Source organism: Osmerus eperlanus, chromosome 15 (assembly GCF_963692335.1).
Source record: "Osmerus eperlanus chromosome 15, fOsmEpe2.1, whole genome shotgun sequence".
NCBI classification, from domain to species: domain Eukaryota; kingdom Metazoa; phylum Chordata; class Actinopteri; order Osmeriformes; family Osmeridae; genus Osmerus; species Osmerus eperlanus.
In genome coordinates this window covers 13886190-13904222 of record NC_085032.1, presented here as the reverse complement: position 1 = coordinate 13904222, position 18033 = coordinate 13886190, and the positions used below count along the sequence as shown (strand labels likewise).

Below are 18033 nucleotides of genomic sequence, written 5' to 3'. Positions count from 1 at the left end.
GAAAGTGATGTTTCTCGGAATTGGTTGTTTCATGAATGCGAGTGAGCAAGATGAGAGCTACCTAGAGATCGCTTTCCTGTCAAACAACCTCAATGTTGCTTCTCTTACATTCTGGCAGTTATTAACATTCAAGTTCAGATATTAAGATAAATCAGCTAACGGTGTTTTGGAAGCATGGAAGTACCAGGCAAAGAGAGGGAGTGGCCATGCCATACGAGCATCAATGTCTGACAAAGATCACTACACTCTCACCTGTTTGGCCAGACGGGAGCGGGGGGGGTGTGTGGGGGGGGGGATGTGTGGGGGGGTGGTGGGGGTGATGTGTGAACAGTTGCCCACTACTCATTAAAGTCAAGTGGTGTATACAGTTGGTAATACGGTATGGTAGACATGGGCCTAACCCTACGCCAAACAGTTGTTTGAATAAATATATATTTCTTTAGACGTTAACAAGGATATGTAAGCCAGCAGCCCACTTTTGTTAAAATTCTAAATATAGTTCAATTATGGGAAACATTCATTATGTTTACATTTTTATTTTAAAAAAAAACTACAAAATTAGCATTCAGTTAAAACAAAATGTTAGAATTTCCTTATCCCCCAACAAACATGATATTAATCTATGAGAAATATTATGAGCATGCACACTCCATTACAACATTCGTAACATTTCATTAAAATGTTATTAATATTGTCATATCAAAAAAGTAAACACTGTGGTGTAAACGTTGTGGTCCATTTGTAGGTGTTTTGAGAACCAGAAGCTCAGCATCATCCTGGTTCTTTAGAGGTTCTTAAGATGAAATGGACCCAGTTGTCTGGTCCCAAACGTATAGGGGTGGCATCCTGAAGTCTGGAGAGGTCATTTGACTGAACACTGTTCTGAGACAGAACTTTAATGTATTTGGACATCTGTTTGAAACAAATGAGGTTGATTGTCAAAAAAGCCAGTCAAGGGTTATGACCATCTTTGTAAACTGATAAGTTCATGTGGTGTTCTCTGAATTGTCCCATTAAAGAAATCGCAGACTCAGTACAACACCAAACATTAGATAACGTTATTCCTCCCTACTATAAGCTTAGAGCTTGTCCAAAAAGTTTCAAGCCCACCACCTTCAGTTAAAGACCCCATTCCTCCAAAGAAGACACCTCCACCATCACCACAATACCATCCATGATCCCCATCGGGTCATGCCATTTGTATCCCAAAATAACAATCTTTTGTGGCCTACAGATGAAGAGACAGGGAGTTGACCCTAAGCACAGGTCCCAGTTATCCAATAAACGGGAAACTGTCCCTGTTTGTCTCGTCGCACTTCTTCAGCAGGCCAGACGCGATGGTCTTGACAGCCCGCATGGTCTCTGTGCATGTGGGGTTGATGAGGGATTCGGGCAGCAGGAAACCGAAGTATCCGGTGTCTCGCAGCTCGAAGGCGAAGGCGTAGGGGATCCCGTTCCTGTAGGCCCAGTCCATGGAGCTGCCGGAGCTCACGTCTACGGAGAGGGTCAGATGGCTGAGCGTTTAGGGAATAGGGCTATTAATCAGAAGGTTGCCGGTTCAATTCCTGGCCGTAAGAGTGCACTTTAACAGGCACACATGCTGCGCGGTGCACATAAACACATGTTCACTGTTCACGTTCTCTTCTGGTGCTAAGAAAACTAGCCATGCTTTTAAGATGAACGTTGGCAACAGGAGTTGCTGGAGATAAACATTCTGTGTTGTGTTGTGTGAGAGTCGAGGAGGTGGATAACTCACAGAGAGTGGTGGAGGCAGGCCCATACCTGTACCTCACTCCATAGGCTGAGTACAGGGCTGTCACTGCACTGTGGGCGGCTGACTCCTGCGGGGGAACAAGTCTATCCACTCAAATCTAATTCTTATGTTTTTTTAACACATTTTTTTTGCATTCCTACTTTACATCTGGATTTTTTGAATCAGCACCCGAGAATTAAACCTACAATCAGTGTTTGTTTTTAGATAGATCTTTAGGTTTGATTGAATTTACCACACAGTTGAAGTTGGGTATGGTGGCGTATTTGTAAGAGTAGGGGTAGAGCAGCATCTGAGCGTAAGCGTGAATGGAGATGTAGGCCTTCACTCTCTTCTTGTGCTTCCGCAGGAACTTGACGACAGCCTTGACCTCGGGTTCAGACTCAGGGAACGGTCCACAGTACGTGTCATCACAGGGGTGTGAGGAAGCCCCCTCTTCTGAAGAGGGAGAAACCAAGCAGAAGCAAAGGGGGGCATTTTGTCAAAAAAGTAATGTATTTGGGTTATTTTTTTTATTTTTTTTTGGGGGGGGGGGGTTCTGGGCAAAAGCTCAACAGCAATGGGAGGATATCTTGGATATGTACTTGTAAAGACCCAACCCATTTTCATTCTGAATTCATTCAATGCTTTGCGACCAAAAATGAAAGCCAACATTCTTTTTTTTTTTTATAATTTAAGGGCCCATGGAGGTTACATCTAATAAAACAAAATATAGAGGAGAATACTCTCTTTCTCTGTCTTCCTATATTTTGTGCATATATTTGAAATACAAGTCAGCTTTGAACCAATTGTCCTTGAATGATGTAAACAAGTGAACTAAAAATGTACATGCGACGTACAGCATGCACTAACCTGCAGACAGAATGGCATCTATTGGATTACCCATGAGCAAACAAGCATCATCCAAAATATTCAGCCAACTTGATATTTGCATATGCAAATGTACAGGGAATTGCAGAAGTCTATATATAGCCAGGCGGCACAAACAGCTTGGTGCACAATATCCAAAATTAATTACCAGAGATTGAAATTACCCTGGAAATTACCCCTGGCATTAACCTCCTCCAGAATTCACACTCGGTCCCCAGATGACGTCCTCTAATAGAGTTGCAAGTGAGCAGGTCGAAACACACCATAATAACACATGTTTGGAGGGGATTTAATCATGTATTTGTTCAACCGCTCAGGAACACGTTTGTCTCATCTGTTGTTCCCCTTCCATTCTGACTGATTTATATTTAGTCATTTAGCAGACGCTCTTATCCAGAGCGACTTACTGTAAGTACAGGGACATTCTCCCCGAGGCAAGTAGGGTGAAGTGCCTTGCCCAAGGATACAACGTCATTTTGCACAGCCAGGAATCGAACTGGCAACCTTCAGATTACTAGCCCGCTTCCCTAACCGCTCAGCCACCTGACTCCCTGATAACTGATAACGTCAAATCCAAACATTAGAGGCAGCCCTGTAATTATGATATAAATTATATAGTCCTGGTCTTCCTAATGAACACACTCTGTGCATGTGTATGTACTGCAGGAAGTATGAGTGTGGGGCAGTGTGTGTGTGTGTGTGTGTGCGTTTAGCAGAGTTTGTGTGCGTTAAGTAGAGTGTGTCTTTCCGGCACCCTCTCCCTGGGGCCCCCTGGCCCTGACAGCAAAACTTGATATTCTGGGTGCTGTGTTGCCCCTGAATAGGTTAGACCTTTAGAGACTTGTGTTTGGGAAAAGGGGCACAAGGTATCAAGTTAGTTATATTTCCAATTAAGGCATTGACCTGCCTGTTGAGGGCGCTATAGGACAAATCGTTCGGGACTAATATGCATCAAAGCTCGGACTGTATCCACCAATGACCTTCTGTGTGCCTTGTGGATGATCAATGCCACACTGTTCCTTTATCTTCATACACATGCTCCCTTTCATCCTGTCTCTCCAGTATCCATATTTTGTAAACTCAGACTCCAACTAGCATGAGCCTGCAGTCCCACAGAGAGGCTGGCAGAGCTGCCACCCTGGTTGAGACGCTAAGAAGTCACATGAAACACGCCACTGTCACATCATCACACAAACATTTCATGCACAACTTAAATGCATTAGGCAGGGATCGCTCCAGGAGACTCAGCACTGAGTAGCTGGGGATGGATGGAGGGATGGGGAGAGGGAGAGAGAAACAGGCTGAGAGCGAGAGAGCGAGAGTAAGAGAGAGAGACAACCAGAGTGATATAGTGAGAGCGTGTGAGAGCGAGACAGAAAGAGAGAGAGAGAGAGAGAGAGAGAGAGAGACAGAAGAGAGAGAGAGAGAGAGAGAGAGAGAGAGAGAGAGAGAGAGAGAGAGAGAGAGAGAGAGAGAGAGAGAGAGAGAGAGAGAGAGAGAGAGAGGGAGCGTGTATTGCCTGAAACCATTTTTGCGATTAGAAGTTCAATTTTGTTTGATTCCACCGCTGCACATTCGCCATCCCCACCTTGTCAGAGTCTCTCAGATAAAGATAAGATAAGACCCTCTGTGTACTCACCACACCACTTTACCTTCCAGTTCCTGTTGGCATCCACACCCCTGCAGGGGTACTTGGCGTTTTTTGACCTTGTTTTCCTCCAGAACCGGTCCTAGTGGAACAAGCATCAAGAGAGAGATAGATGTTAAAGAGATTAAATACATTCAGAGAGATGCTGGTGGCATTGGACATATATATTTCAAAATGAATATTCAGAAACACCACATAGGATATCAAACTTAGATTTTTGTAATCTAAGTTTGAGATAAAAACGTTTCTTATCAGTTTCCTAGACTGCTAGGAAACTGTTGAGAGGAGCAGGGCCGATAATGTTTGTGTACCTGCATGTTAATGTACAGTACTTGTTGCAAATGGAAAAGAAATGTGAAACTTGTGAAAGATTTACCGTGGTCCAGCTGAAGTGATATCCATCCACATTGAAGACAGGCATGATGTAAAAGTTAAGCTGGTTCATCAACCGCCTCATCGCCCAGTCATACTGGTATGACTGAAGGGCCTGTAATATAACATCAAAGTAGCAAGGTTGATTCCTCTGCTTTCTATGTGCTAGCACTGTATGCTAATTACTCCTGGTGTTGGAGAGGAGGATGGGAGGGAGCAGATGAAGTAATACCTGCTCCTTAAGCACAGGCTCAGTCCAAGGTTAATCTGCATTAGGACAGAGCTCTGCCCCTTAGTGGTCAAACTGTACCACTGTACTGTTCTACATGTGTTTATTCAGCACAAGTGGGTTTCGTTCCATCTTCTTTTGTTCCGATAGTTATTGTTTATGTCTAAAAAAGACTACGCCTATGCTGCCCACACTGCACCATGGTTGTCCGTGTGAGAAATCAAAACATGCATGCTTCACGCAGGTTTGTTTTCATCCTCATACGAGCACGCTCACTCCTCCTGTGTGCGAGGACTCGGAGAACAGACCGCCTGAGCAGATCCGATCGCCTGGGATGCGTTCAAGAGGTGACATCCACGGTTGCTCCGATGCGTTTTGCACGAAACGCTTGCAAACAGATGTTCACCACGTAGGTTAAGCAACCAAAACAGACATCGGCTTCCTGAATACTGGACCAGGACATGTTTAGCAGCCCAGACTTTTAATTAAGATTGTTTACATTTCAACACCCCATCATTGGCAGCAGTGTAACCTTCAGTTAAACTCAAACACTGTGTTTTACAGATTTGCATAAAGGGATGTATTGGCTATAGGACTATCCACCTCTTTGACAAACCACTGGCAGAAGGCTGGTCCTATCCACTCCCTGGCATGGACGCCACAGTCGATCCACACAGACTTCTTATGGGGCCGCGCTCTCTTTCCTAGCTGACAGGACAAGAAGACTGTCAATCAACAACAGAGGTATCTCTTTGCTTGTCAAAGAGTAAAGGCCTTTGCACACTGAGTCCGAAATTCGTGTCCGAAATGTTCGCACGTAAAAAAATATATACAACCTCACGTTATGTCAATCGCGCTTACACACTGCCTCCGAAACCTTCGTCCGTCCAAAAAAAGTTCGGATTGGGTTAGATTTTCTTTTTCGCATCCATGGCCAGCATTTTGAGAGTTTTTTTTTGACAATTCAGAGCCACCGAATTTTGAGGCTGATGATTACGAAAAAACGTATATGAAAATTTCGCACTCAGTGTGCTAGGGCCTTAAGAGTAAGAGCTTGTGACAGGTATTTAATCAGTTCAACTCTTGTTTTTGGGCTGCACCGATAGATATTGAAAGAATGTGTAAAGAATGTGTAAACCGTGTGTGTATGTGTGTCCTCTACCTACCTGAAGCACATAGAGAGGCCTGCCCTCGTAGGACTTTCCTATGGAGAACATGTCCACCAGGTGAGAATGGGTCCTGTTCATCTCAAACATCCACCTCTGAATCTATGGAAAGAAACTCCAAAGGTCAAGCAGTCACACGTCTATGGAAAAAAAAAGGCTAGTTCTTCCATATGTTCTCAGACAATCCGAGAACCAAACATCTGGACGTCAGACTACTTTAACAGTAGGACACTCCAGGCCAGAACCACATTATCAGCTTTGATGCTGAAAATCACACGAGAACGTTGTGACAGAACTCATATGGTACCAGGAAGCAGGGTGGTAGATATAACACATACTTACTGTCTGGCTTCACCAAGGGCCCCACTGGGGGTTTTAACTGTTTCAATTCCTTCCATGTGCCTGCACACCCACTAAGTAACTCCTGGTCCTCATGTTGCTGCTCTGACCAGATGGTGAATCTAACACTGCTGACTGGGGAGGAGGCGGGGGGGAGGAGGGGGGGGGTCACACTCATCCAGCCCAGCTCAAACACATTCACCAATGAGGCCGGTGGAGAATTATTATATTCATGTTTAACTGGTTTCTTTAAAAGATGTCTTCAACTAATCTTAAATGAAGGCCATGATTCTGCGGCTGTGGTCTATTTTAAAGAGCATGGCTGTGTAGTTCAGTATTTATGCGTGGGTGTATGTGTGTGCGCGTGTGTGTGTGTATGTACAGTATATATGTGTATACATGTGTGCGTATGTGTGTGTCTGTGTGTGTGGGAGAGGTTCAAAGCCCTGGGTAATGAGGGGTTAGTGAAGTCTACCTGAAAACCTTGGTGGATCTGCTATCTGTCTGAGGAATGTATGCAGGTTCTGCTTCCAAGACTGAGAGATTAACAGGAGGTTGAATTAAAATGCTCTCCTCATACAGAGAAAGAACAAGTGTGTGTGAGAGAGAGAGAGAAAGAGAGAGAGAGAGAGAACGAGAGAGAGAGAGGCTGTTTCTTGCCTACCTCTTCCAGAGAGTGATAAACCTCATAGTCATACTGGGATTCAGACCTCCGCTTGCGGGAGGAGCGATATCCGGACTGCTTTTCAATCTCCTTCTGGAGATTGGAGATGAACACCCTGTGGGAAAGATAGAGAGGCAGTGAAGAGAGACTGAAAAAGATTTAGGGAGTCAGATGGCTGAGCGGTGAGGGAGTCGGGCTAGTAATCTGAAGGTTGCCAGTTCGATTCCCGGCCGTGCCAAATGACGTTGTGTCCTTGGGCAAGGCACTTCACCCTACTTGCTTCGGGGGGAATGTCCCTGTACTTACTGTAAGTCGCTCTGGATAAGAGCGTCTGCTAAATGACTAAAATGTAAATGTAAATTTAGAGTAATAAGCGGACTGCATTGAGTCTGACCTTGGACAACAGACACCCTGCAGAGGGAGAGGCTGAATCATTGTAAAATGATTGGACTTTTCCTTGTATTGTACGTAACTGCTGTTAGGTCAATAGAAAGCAGAATTGCAGGTATGGAAATAGTACCATTATCAGAGTACCAGCATGAGGGGTAGGATTTATATTCCTCCATCGACATTCTGTTGTCAAATGCTTAGATTTGGAATTGATTTTGACTGTTGTTTTCAATAAGACTTGATTACTCCAACAGACGCAGAGTATACTGAAGATGGAGGGAGAGAGAGAGAGAGAGAGAGAGAGAGAGGGAGAGAGGGAGGGAGAGAGAGAGAGGGAGAGGGAGAGAGAGAGGGAGAGAGACGGAGAGAGTGTAGGATAGTGACAATGGTGGTCTTTCTATCTGTGGCTCCTTTGATTAAATCATTTGATGGTTGATAGTGATGACTGATGGGGCGCAGAGATGAAAGAACTTCAAGACCAGAGTGGGTATATGTGTGTGTTGTGTGTGTGTCTTTCTGCAGATTGTGTGATAGAAATGGAGTCCTTCGCATGTGCAAATCACATTGTGGTTCCAGAAAGCCAGACACCTCGCGACAGCCTTTGGGCAACAGATGTTCCCCATCCTGTGATGTCGAAGAGCTCGGGGGTGAAGCTCCTTTAATGAAATAGGGATCAGTGTGTGTGTGTGCAGTGTGTGTGCAGTGTGTGTGTGTGTGTGTGCAGTGTGTGTGTGTGTGTGTGTGTGTGCAGTGTGTGTGTGTGTGTGTGTGTGTATGTGTGTGTGCAGTGTGTGTGCAGTGTGTGTGCAGTGTGTGTGTGTGTGTGTGTGTGTGTGTGTGTGTGTGCAGTGTGTGTGTGTGTGTGTGTGTGTGTGCGTGTGTGCAGTGTGTGTGTGTGTGTGCAGTGTGTGTGCGTGTGTGCAGTGTGTGTGTGTGTGTGTGCAGTGTGTGTGTGTGTGTGTGCAGTGTGTGTGTGTGTGTGTGCAGTGTGTGTGCATGTGTGTTCAGTGTGTGTGTAGGATACATTGGGGGGTGTTCTTTTCTCAAAGCCCATACTTGAAGTGGATGTGTTCTCCTTGCAGACGTGCACGTAGCCCTTGTGTGCTGTTCCGTCCCACGTGCACGTCCACGGTGGCGTTGTGTCTGATCAGAGAGGCACTGTTGGGCTGCCACAGGTTCACCTGCCAAACCACAGGAGCACACTGGGATTTAGGTCCACACACACTCACACACACACACCCTTTACACAGACACACATTCTGTACTGTACAGACACACACACACACCACACATTCTGTACTGTACAGACACACACACACACACACACCACACATTCTGTACTGTACAGACACACACACACACACCACACATTCGGTACTGTACAGACACACACACACACCACACATTCTGTATTGTACAGACACACACACACACACCACACATTCTGTACTGTACAGACACACACACACACCACACATTCTGTACTGTACAGACACACACACACACCACACATTCTGTATTGTACAGACACACACACACACCACACATTCTGTACTGTACAGACACACACACACACCACACATTCTGTACTGTACAGACACACACATACATACACACACCAAAAAAACTTCATGCAAGCTGCTGTCTGACCTGGGTTTACCAAGGAAAGCCTTTCCTTTCAGCACCTGCCAGGAGATAGGGCTGTTAGCTTTAGCTGAAATAACCTGCCCATTAGCCAGACCCCAGACAGCCGCATAAACACAGCCACAGTTTGTTCTTTCTCAGCGAGAGAATCGTTCCATTGTTAGGAATACCAGGAACACAGAAATATATCAAGGACTACTTCAAATACGGTACTTCACCCAAAATATATACTTTGCTATGAACCACTTTGACAAACTATCATCTATTCTGTCATATTTAGCACCAGATATCATATCACAGTTTTCAGAAAGTAACTCCTTTTAGTTTATTATTTACTGAACTATAGTGTGATATGATAAAGATTTCAAATAATTGTGTGGTATAATGTGAATGACTGAACATACTGTAGACTGTATCAAACAGTGTGTGTGTGTCTCTCTCTCTCTCTCTCTCTCTCTCTCTCTCTCTCTCTCTCTCTCTCTCTCTCTCTCTCTCTAACTTTCTCTCTATCTCTCTCTCTGTCTCTCTCTCTCTCTCTCTCTCTCTAACTTTCTCTCTATCTCTCTCTCTGTCTCTCTCTCTCTCTCTCTCTCTCTCTCTCTCTCTCTAACTTTCTCTCTATCTCTCTCTCTGTCTCTCTCTCTCTCTCTCTCTCTCTAACTTTCTCTCTATCTCTCTCTCTGTCTCTCTCTCTCTCTCTCTCTCTCTCTCTAACTTTCTCTCTATCTCTCTCTCTGTCTCTCTCTCTCTCTCTCTCTCTCTAACTTTCTCTCTATCTCTCTCTCTGTCTCTCTCTCTCTCTCTCTCTCTCTCTCTCTCTAACTTTCTCTCTATCTCTCTCTCTGTCTCTCCTACATACAGCACAATACAAACACATTATGGAGTTCCAGGATCTGTGTGGTTTCTGTCTTCCATGTTCTGGTTACCAGACCAGCTGGCTCTCATTTCCAGCCCCTGGACAGGACCCTGCAGGCTGGCACACACGCACGTTAATGTGTCAATTGGCTTAATGGGTTGCAGACCAGCATGACCCAGCACAGAGCCGCACTTTAAACCAACCTTTGTCATGACAGCTGTGTACAGCCTAAGGTTTACTCAGCAATTCAGAGCCAAGCTGATGTAGAGATGTAGCCAGTCTCTCCAAATGGCCAAAAGAACACTATTGTTAACATGAATGTTTCAAAATCACCTCTTTGTTGGTCTAACAAATCCAGAAACACATCTGATCACAGACAGTGTAGCATCAGACAGTACACCGTCCCATTAACATAAATCTGACTGGTCCCAGTTAAGGATTCCTAGATCTATTTACATGAATAGTTTGGACGGATGTATTCCTTGGCTGGTTGAAGGGCTTTATTTGGGAACAAATTAAGGGGCTTGTATTCTCTATCTCTTGATTGTTTAAGTCATTATGTCTGTGGTTACAGGGTACCTATATGTCTACTGCTTTATTGAAAATCTGGCATGGAGAAAGAGAGAAAGAGACAAGGAGAGAGAGAGAAGATAGAAAGGTAAAAGATGAATAGAAAGAGAGAACTAGGGAGAGAGATAAACAGAGAGAGTGAGAGAGAGGAGGGAGTGCTGGTAAGAGACAGAACGAGCGAGAAGGCAGTGGTATTTAACTACTTTGTGGGATGTTCTGTCGGTAGACGAGTAGAGTTCTCCAAAGGTAATTGACTTGAAATGACATCTGCTCGTTCGTAAAGAGAGACGACACAAGGCAGGCTTACCAGAGTAAACAGTTTCAGTGTAAACAAATTAGAATGGGAAGCATTTATTTGCAACCTTCTCCCTTGTTCCCCGAACATTCTCACGATCATTGTCACTTTTGGGCCCCAGGATCTTAGGTCTCTGACAATAAACAAACCCCAATTACGATCTTCTCTGACTTCCCATTGGATTACATAAGGCTTATACGATGATTATCTTTGACACATTCTCTCACATTCTTGAGTTTTCTGGCCTCACTTCCTACTATATATGACCTCTCCCCTTCCCTGAGGGGATGAAGTGCGACTGTAAGCCCATTGGGCATCACGTTGCGGCTAAGCTAAGGGAAAACAGCTCTGCACAGCTGTCTAAACACTACCCACCAGGCATACCCTGGGTCATTCCACTGTCTCTCCTTAGACAAAGACCCAGACCATGACCAACAGCGTAACACAGTCCTGGCATTCTCCACCATAAATCACCACCTTCTTTATAGACATTTATGTTTCAAACTATCCATTCCTTCTCTGGGTTAGTTATGTTGTTCTTGGAACAGTTTGAACACAAGTTGATGGCTAAATACGGTGAATGATGGTTTCTGGGTGGTCAAACAGCCAAAAGACCAATAGACCCGAGGAAGAGCAAAACACACACGCCCCCACACACCTGTGTGTGCCACTACAAACCTCCAGCAGAACACAGAGGAACACGGGTGTGAAAATATAATTTGGACCTTGACTTTGTGGGTGCCTTCATCATTCTTACACCAGTATTTCCTCAACTTCCTCATCTAAGTACATCAATATGTTTCCAAGGTCATCTGTATTGCTGTATAATCATTCCCAAATGGGATTGAGGGGATATTGCTCTTCCTCAAGGGAGTGGCCACATTTTTCCTATATAGCGTTTTTCCTCTATCGCTATATATGGCAACCATATGGAATTCTTCCCTCACGTTTAAAAGTACATCTGTCTGATCTGAGGTGTCTATCTACAAATGTCCTCAACCTGACCATCCTGGCCATATGGCTCTGTAGTTCACTAGATGCTGTAAATCTTCAGCCTCCAGTAAACAGACATGTCTTCTCCAACCCACTCTGGTTAGGCAGCTCGTTGAAGTAGACAGGGGTCCTGATCCTCCTAGATAAGTATGGAAGGAGTGCAAAGTCTTTATTTTGCAGTCTAAATGTGTCTGAGGGATATCTTCGATTCTGCAGATGCTCATGCTTCATTGCTCCTGTCATCCTGTCACCATGTCACCCTGTCGGGCTCTTCCTACTGTCTCCTCAGGGTCCGAGTGCCCCTGTCCCAAGCTTTTGTGCCGTGCTGGCACCACTAAACCATCCTGGATGTCATGCATCACTGGTGCTATGACTGGTGTCTGGTGTGTCACACTCAAGGCATGGACCATGAACTGACACAAGGGGAATTTAACAAACACACACATACTGACATACACACACACACTCAAAAGTAACAAGAGTGATTGAACTCGAGAGAAGAGAGCTTTGACACAGTTGGGAAAGTTTGGATTTTGAGAAAGCTGAGAGGGAAGAAGTTTCAAACCACATCCTGTCAGAAAAGATTGTCTAAACAGTGTTCACTCTGGAACTCACTTTGTATCTCCCCACGACGGCTATATTGTTGTTTATCTTCCTAACTACTGAGATGATATTTGATTTTGAATGTCTGGGAGATTTGACGAAGCAAAACTGTTGGTCAAGTAAAAATAAATCTGTACAGTGTGATCAGATACCAGCTCAATTGAGTTATCAGAGGTGTGTGTGTGCGCGTGTGTGACAGCTCAATTTGCATAATTCCCTGTTGACAAGGTCACCCCTGTTGACATTAAGCCTGATCCTGGGACCTGTGTGTTAATGTGTGTGTGTGTCCATGTGTGTGAAAGGGATCCTAAAACAGAACACTGCGACATCAACCTCAGAGCTAGAGTTAGAGACACGTGAGAGAAAGAGGGCGGGGTCTAAGAGCGTACCTTGTGATGTTGTAAAAGTGTCTGCAGCACCTGGACCTCGTCCTCATCTCTGGGGGTAATCCTGAAGAGCTGGTCACTGTGGAAGCAAGGTTACACCCTCAGTATCGTGTGACAGAAACCAAGAGGAAAGACAATGATGATCTTCTAAATCCCTAGTCATTCAAGTGGTGGACTCCTATGGAAGAAAGGGGGAGATGTTTATTAAGTTCTGAACATCGTCGCATGATGAGATAGCCACCTTTTTATAAACCTCCTACTGTACAAATAAATCATGTGTAATCTGCACCCCTATACAAACCATAACAACATGAAAGCCTTGTCAGGTTCACAGGATTTAGAAGCGCTCCCCTGAGAGCATTGTTTTACCAGGCTGGGGCTACGGTGTCACTGGTCTCTGTACAGGCAGGAAGAGGAGGCAGAGAGGCAGGTGATGTTCAAAGGGAAGGGCCGCTTGTCACAGTGTGGCATTAACTGCATGGCTGACCTGCAGGTGAGCGGTTCTTCTGACAGCTCATTATAGGATCTCCTTACACCAGCCCTACAGTTGGAACACACTCGCGCCCAGCTCAACTGAAGGTTCCGACTATGATACCACAAACCTCTGGTACAGGAGGGTTAGTTCTTTACTCAACCAGTCACACAGAGGTTAAGGCAGACATACTTGCAGGTGTTCACATGGAAGGGCGGTTAGTGAGAGGCGCGTCAGTCAATCCTTTGTAGAAGAAGGAATCCTTAGGCAGGCAGAGAACGAACACAGACTGCAGAAAAATTCAAAATGGCAGCAGTCTCAGAGGATGAGCAAGCGCACAGTGAGTCGCCTGAGTTTGGCTAACTAACACCATGAAAGTCCCAGATGTTTGTTAGGCTTGGGCCCACAGCTTGAATCGTATACATCGGATACAAAGCGAAGCGGATACATCAGGAGCATAGGCCCAGACGCAACGCTTCAGTCTAGCCACGTAGTCGATGAGTTAGCTGCTGCAACTAATTAATGACAAATGACTAACTGCTCGTGTTCAGTTTAATCATCGTAATAGACTTTGATGTGTTCATAACACTCATTTATCACCTCGTTAAGCATAACATGAATAAGACAGATTGATCAATTGAATAAGTATTACAAGTATTTTTAAGTGTGTGTGTGATGTCTAAATAATTTACGGTAACATGACAGAACCTTGTTTTTCTTTAAGGTTTAGTATGGATTTTCACACATTGACACACACACACACACATTGACACACACTACTGTTTCGTTCTCCTTGTCACACTGAGGTAAAGTTATCAGGGATTATATAAATGAACATAATGGTTACACCATAAAGGTTATTTTCCAACACACAAGCCTAGCATACCAAATACCTACACACAGAGATACCCACTTCTCACCCAGCTATAACAATATCATAAACCATATCTTTCTCTCTCTCTCTCTCTCTCTCTCTCTCTCTCTCTCTCTCTCTCTCTCTCTCTCTCTCTCTCTCTCTCTTTCTCTCTCTCTCTCTCTCTCTCTCTTTGTCTCTCTCTCACTTTCACTGTCTCCGTCTTTATCTGTTCCTCTCCCATTTTCTTTCATCAACTGCCTCTCTCTCTCTCTCTCTCTCTCTCTCTCTCTCTCTCTCTTTAACGTTACACCCATACATTTCTTTTCACTCAGGCGGCCGTTTACACTGTGACACAGGAAGTAGGGCCCCCCTAAACAAAGGGTGCCCAGAGCCACTCTGAGTTGAGAGGGCCAGGGAACAAAGGTTCAGTACCCGCCACCCCATTCCACACGATGTGCCACCCACGGCTGCACACAACAGCACCTGGCAGATTCAAACACGTCCCCTGTTGGAACTCGGAGCTTGTGGGTCTTTTACAACTAGGCCAGGTTGGCCTTGATCTTTCCAGCACTGAGAATGTGGATGGATAGCGTAGCAAATAGATGGAGGCAGTTTTGTTTTCAAAGCACCTCCGTGTTTTCCAGGCCAAAAGGAACTACTCTTTTTTCTTTCTGAAACAGCAGAAGAAGATGTCTGCTCGTTTCCTCAGTGAAACATTGCGGATGACAGGAAAAAGAACCTTATAAATGACAAAGTGCAACCAGAAGTTCTCTTCTCACTCCATCTGAGCTATAATGACACGTCACTCCACAAAACTCGATTTCTATTGCCTCCCACTTGAACTGTGTCTTATCCCATAGCAGTCTCTATAGATGACAGACACTTTCTGTCACAATTCTGGCATCCTTCTCAATCTTCAAAGCTTTGCGTCTGCTGGCAGCGGGGCTTTCTAGGCTAAAGCTGTCCTTAAACTGTCATTCTTCACAGTGCCCCTAGCACCCTCTGACAGCAACAGTTCAGATGAATCACTGGCCTTCAAAGACAAGCAAGCAACTCTAAAGACTGCTAGATACAAAACATCACCGGGCCTCTGAAACAAATGTCAAATCCTGCGACTGAAGCTTAATTTATACTTATGTCGCGGACACTTTTGAAATGGTCGCCGACGAAAAAAAAAAAGTGTCGCTCAGGCTGCTGCATTTATACTTCGGCAAACAGTCGCCTGTGCTCAAGGTTCGCGTGACGTAAACAGAATCATTTTACCGTTACATTCATAGCTATGGTTACATTGTTAACACTTTGTAGCCTAGGTGATCAATCGGAGAAACTGACCATTTTAATTTTTCACTATGTGACGACATCCGCGCCAGTAGAAATTTCTCCTGGTAGGCGACACTTCTAAGCGACGGTTAAAAGTGTCGACCGAGACGTCATTTCTGTCGGCGACCTTTTCAAAAGTATAAATTGGGCTTAAGGGTGCGTGTTTTAGCCACTGAGAACTCTGAGGATGTTATAGGAGCTAATGTGCAACACCCACCATGATATGAGCACCGTAAACGAATGAAGAGTAAGACGATGTTGAGGAGATCTAACAATGGACATCATTTAGATCGGCGAGACTGAAGCGTTGTTGTGCGGACCTGCTGTTGGTGTGGGACTACACGCCCACGGCGCTCTGGAATCCGGGAGAACAGCCTCCCCCCTCGTAGCGCCCGAGGTTGGGGGTCGTTTGTTTTCTTGCCCTCGGCTTCCTACTGTCACTTCTAGAGATGAACTAACGTCAAAGTCAAAGTCTTTTAGAGGTCATTTGCACAGATCACACAAGGTAACACTGGGATTAGAAATTCTCGAGGTAGGCCCTGCTACATCTAACATGTAACATACAAACCAAAAGGGCACAAAGAGTGCAATCTAGTGATGGATTGCGTGAAACGGCTGGATCCAAGGGTGGAGGTAGCTACATGGAGTTGGAACAGAGCAAGGGGGCAGGAGGAGGGTGGAGGTGGTGGTGTTGGGTAGGCTAAAGTGGAAGCCTTTGCGCTGGATAAGAGCGTCTGCTAAATGACTAAATGTCTTTCCAACAGCAGAAACGGAGTGCTTCTGTGCTTCACAAACCTTCTTCCAAAATGTCCCAGTGAGTAAGGTCCCATTACTGCTACTGGCCCAGGGAGACCCCGATGCATTTGCTCCAGGAACGTCTCATCTACCAGACTGTCTGGGTTTCTCACAGGGGATGAAAGAGATTTCATCTGTGCTCTGAACTATGAGCTCCGCTGCAAGCTTATCTAACACCCATCTGAAAAACACTGTCCCGTAATTCCTAAACGACTGTGAACAGACCAGACACAACATCATGTTATGTCTCCTCTTTACCCCGGAAAAAAAGTTAATGATGTAGACGTGTTTTGTCTATTTATCTAATTTCAACACAGGATAAAAGACGAACTTTCTATGTTGTTTTTCGTTTGATTTGACGCCCAATATTTTGAGATGGTTAAACACTCACGAGAAACTAGGATGCGTTTCATTTTCTAGTCTTTAATGAATGAGAATCCTCACTTACCCTGCGTAGCGGTTGTTGTACAGGTACGCACAGACGGGACATAGCACATTACTGCAGATTATCACACAACCCAGTAAAAACGAGGCGCGAAATGTGTTTGAAAAGTCTAAAGGCATCCCGTACGAACAGATGACAGACGAATTCTCCGTCTAAAATGATTCCTCCGCAAACTTGAGCTAAACCGCTTTATACGCACATTATAGAAAATGGGACAAAAATGAGGACGGCCCCGTTGTCAATAAGATTTGGGAATCATTGGTAACTCCTGATGCCGCGCGCTGACCAGCAAGCCTCCTTTCCGACAATTGCGCAAAAGTTCAAAAGGTGCGAAAGTCGGTCAATTGGCACAATTCGAAGGATTTACCACCCCTTTGAAGCTCTTCTGAAAATTGTAAAGCATCCTTCTATTTAAAAAGTAGAGTATTAGAGTCACGTGGTCCGGTGTCAGGGAGGTAACAGGATCCCCAATCCGTCTGGGATTCAAGAGATGAGCGCGCGTAGACTGGATTATCAGTGTGAAAGTGAATTTAACCGAGCAATGCATTTAAGTGGCCTTTTAATTTAAACATGCGACGTACTACTTGCGACTTGTAAAGCCCATATATTGCATAATATAAACTACAACAAATGGAGTTAGGTTACAACGTATAGTAATTGAGCAACCAATAGTAATGTTTCATGTTTCAAGGTTTTCACCAATATTGCAGGTGATGTCACTGTCTGGTATTTACCTGAAGTACATTTAAATGGGATTTTGATGTTGTTGCCAAAACAAACGTCTGTGCCTGTAACCTATGTCCATCTCCACCTGTAAAAACATTATTTCATAGCAGCACGCTTGTCATTTGAACAGCTTTTGACATAATATGCAAATAAATCACCTGGGCTCTGTTTGTCTAAAAAGCCCTCTAAAGTTTGCATTAGGTTACTAGGCCACTAATACAAGGATTATTCTTGGCAAGGAGGTTATATAGATTGTAAAGGGCCCAGTCTCCACCAGTCGTTGCTGTTATTTCAGTTTGCGAGTCTCAGTTTGATCCTCTACTTATCATTCAGTGCTGTGATTAGTCAACCACCAGGCTTCCCCTTTTATGATTGCATGGCAGAAGCACATTTTTCACATGCCTCTCTCCAATGTCAACACTGCAGGCACCTGTTTTACACCCAATTACAGTACAGCAGATTATTCCCCTTCAAACAGACAGAGACAGGAATGCTGGGTCCCCACCCAATCTCATTGAACTGCACAGAGAGAGAGAGAGAGAGAGAGAGGAGAGAGAGAGAGAGAGGGGAGAGAGAGAGAGAGAGAGAGAGAGGAGAGAGAGAGAGAGAGAGAGAGAGAGAGA

The 18033-nt window shown here is 44.7% G+C and overlaps 1 protein-coding gene across 1 annotated transcript; it reads right to left on the bottom strand.

The window, feature by feature from the left end:
• Nucleotides 1-520: 520 nt before the first annotated feature.
• cpa6 (carboxypeptidase A6) lies at nt 521-17087 on the bottom strand. The gene is made up of 11 exons (XM_062480194.1): nt 16688-17087; nt 12800-12875; nt 8506-8630; nt 7060-7174; nt 6057-6158; nt 5494-5598; nt 4666-4776; nt 4281-4371; nt 2007-2209; nt 1757-1841; nt 521-1494 (listed from the first exon to the last, which is right to left on the bottom strand). The coding sequence occupies exons 1-11, from the start codon at nt 16801-16803 to the stop codon at nt 1274-1276; spliced, it is 1350 nt and encodes a 449-aa protein (XP_062336178.1). The 5' UTR covers nt 16804-17087; the 3' UTR covers nt 521-1273.
• Between the last annotated feature and the right edge of the window lie 946 nt (nt 17088-18033).

Coding starts and splice junctions, on each gene's coding strand:
- cpa6 (XM_062480194.1), bottom strand. CDS start 16,803: ATGCCTTTAGACTTTTCAAACACATTTCGCGCCTCGTTTTTACTGGGT. Junction 8,631..12,799: donor CACTTTTACAACATCACAAG/GTACGCTCTTAG, acceptor GTGGTTTGGCAG/GTGAACCTGTGGCAGCCCAA. Junction 4,372..4,665: donor ATCACTTCAGCTGGACCACG/GTAAATCTTTCA, acceptor TTGTTCCACTAG/GACCGGTTCTGGAGGAAAAC.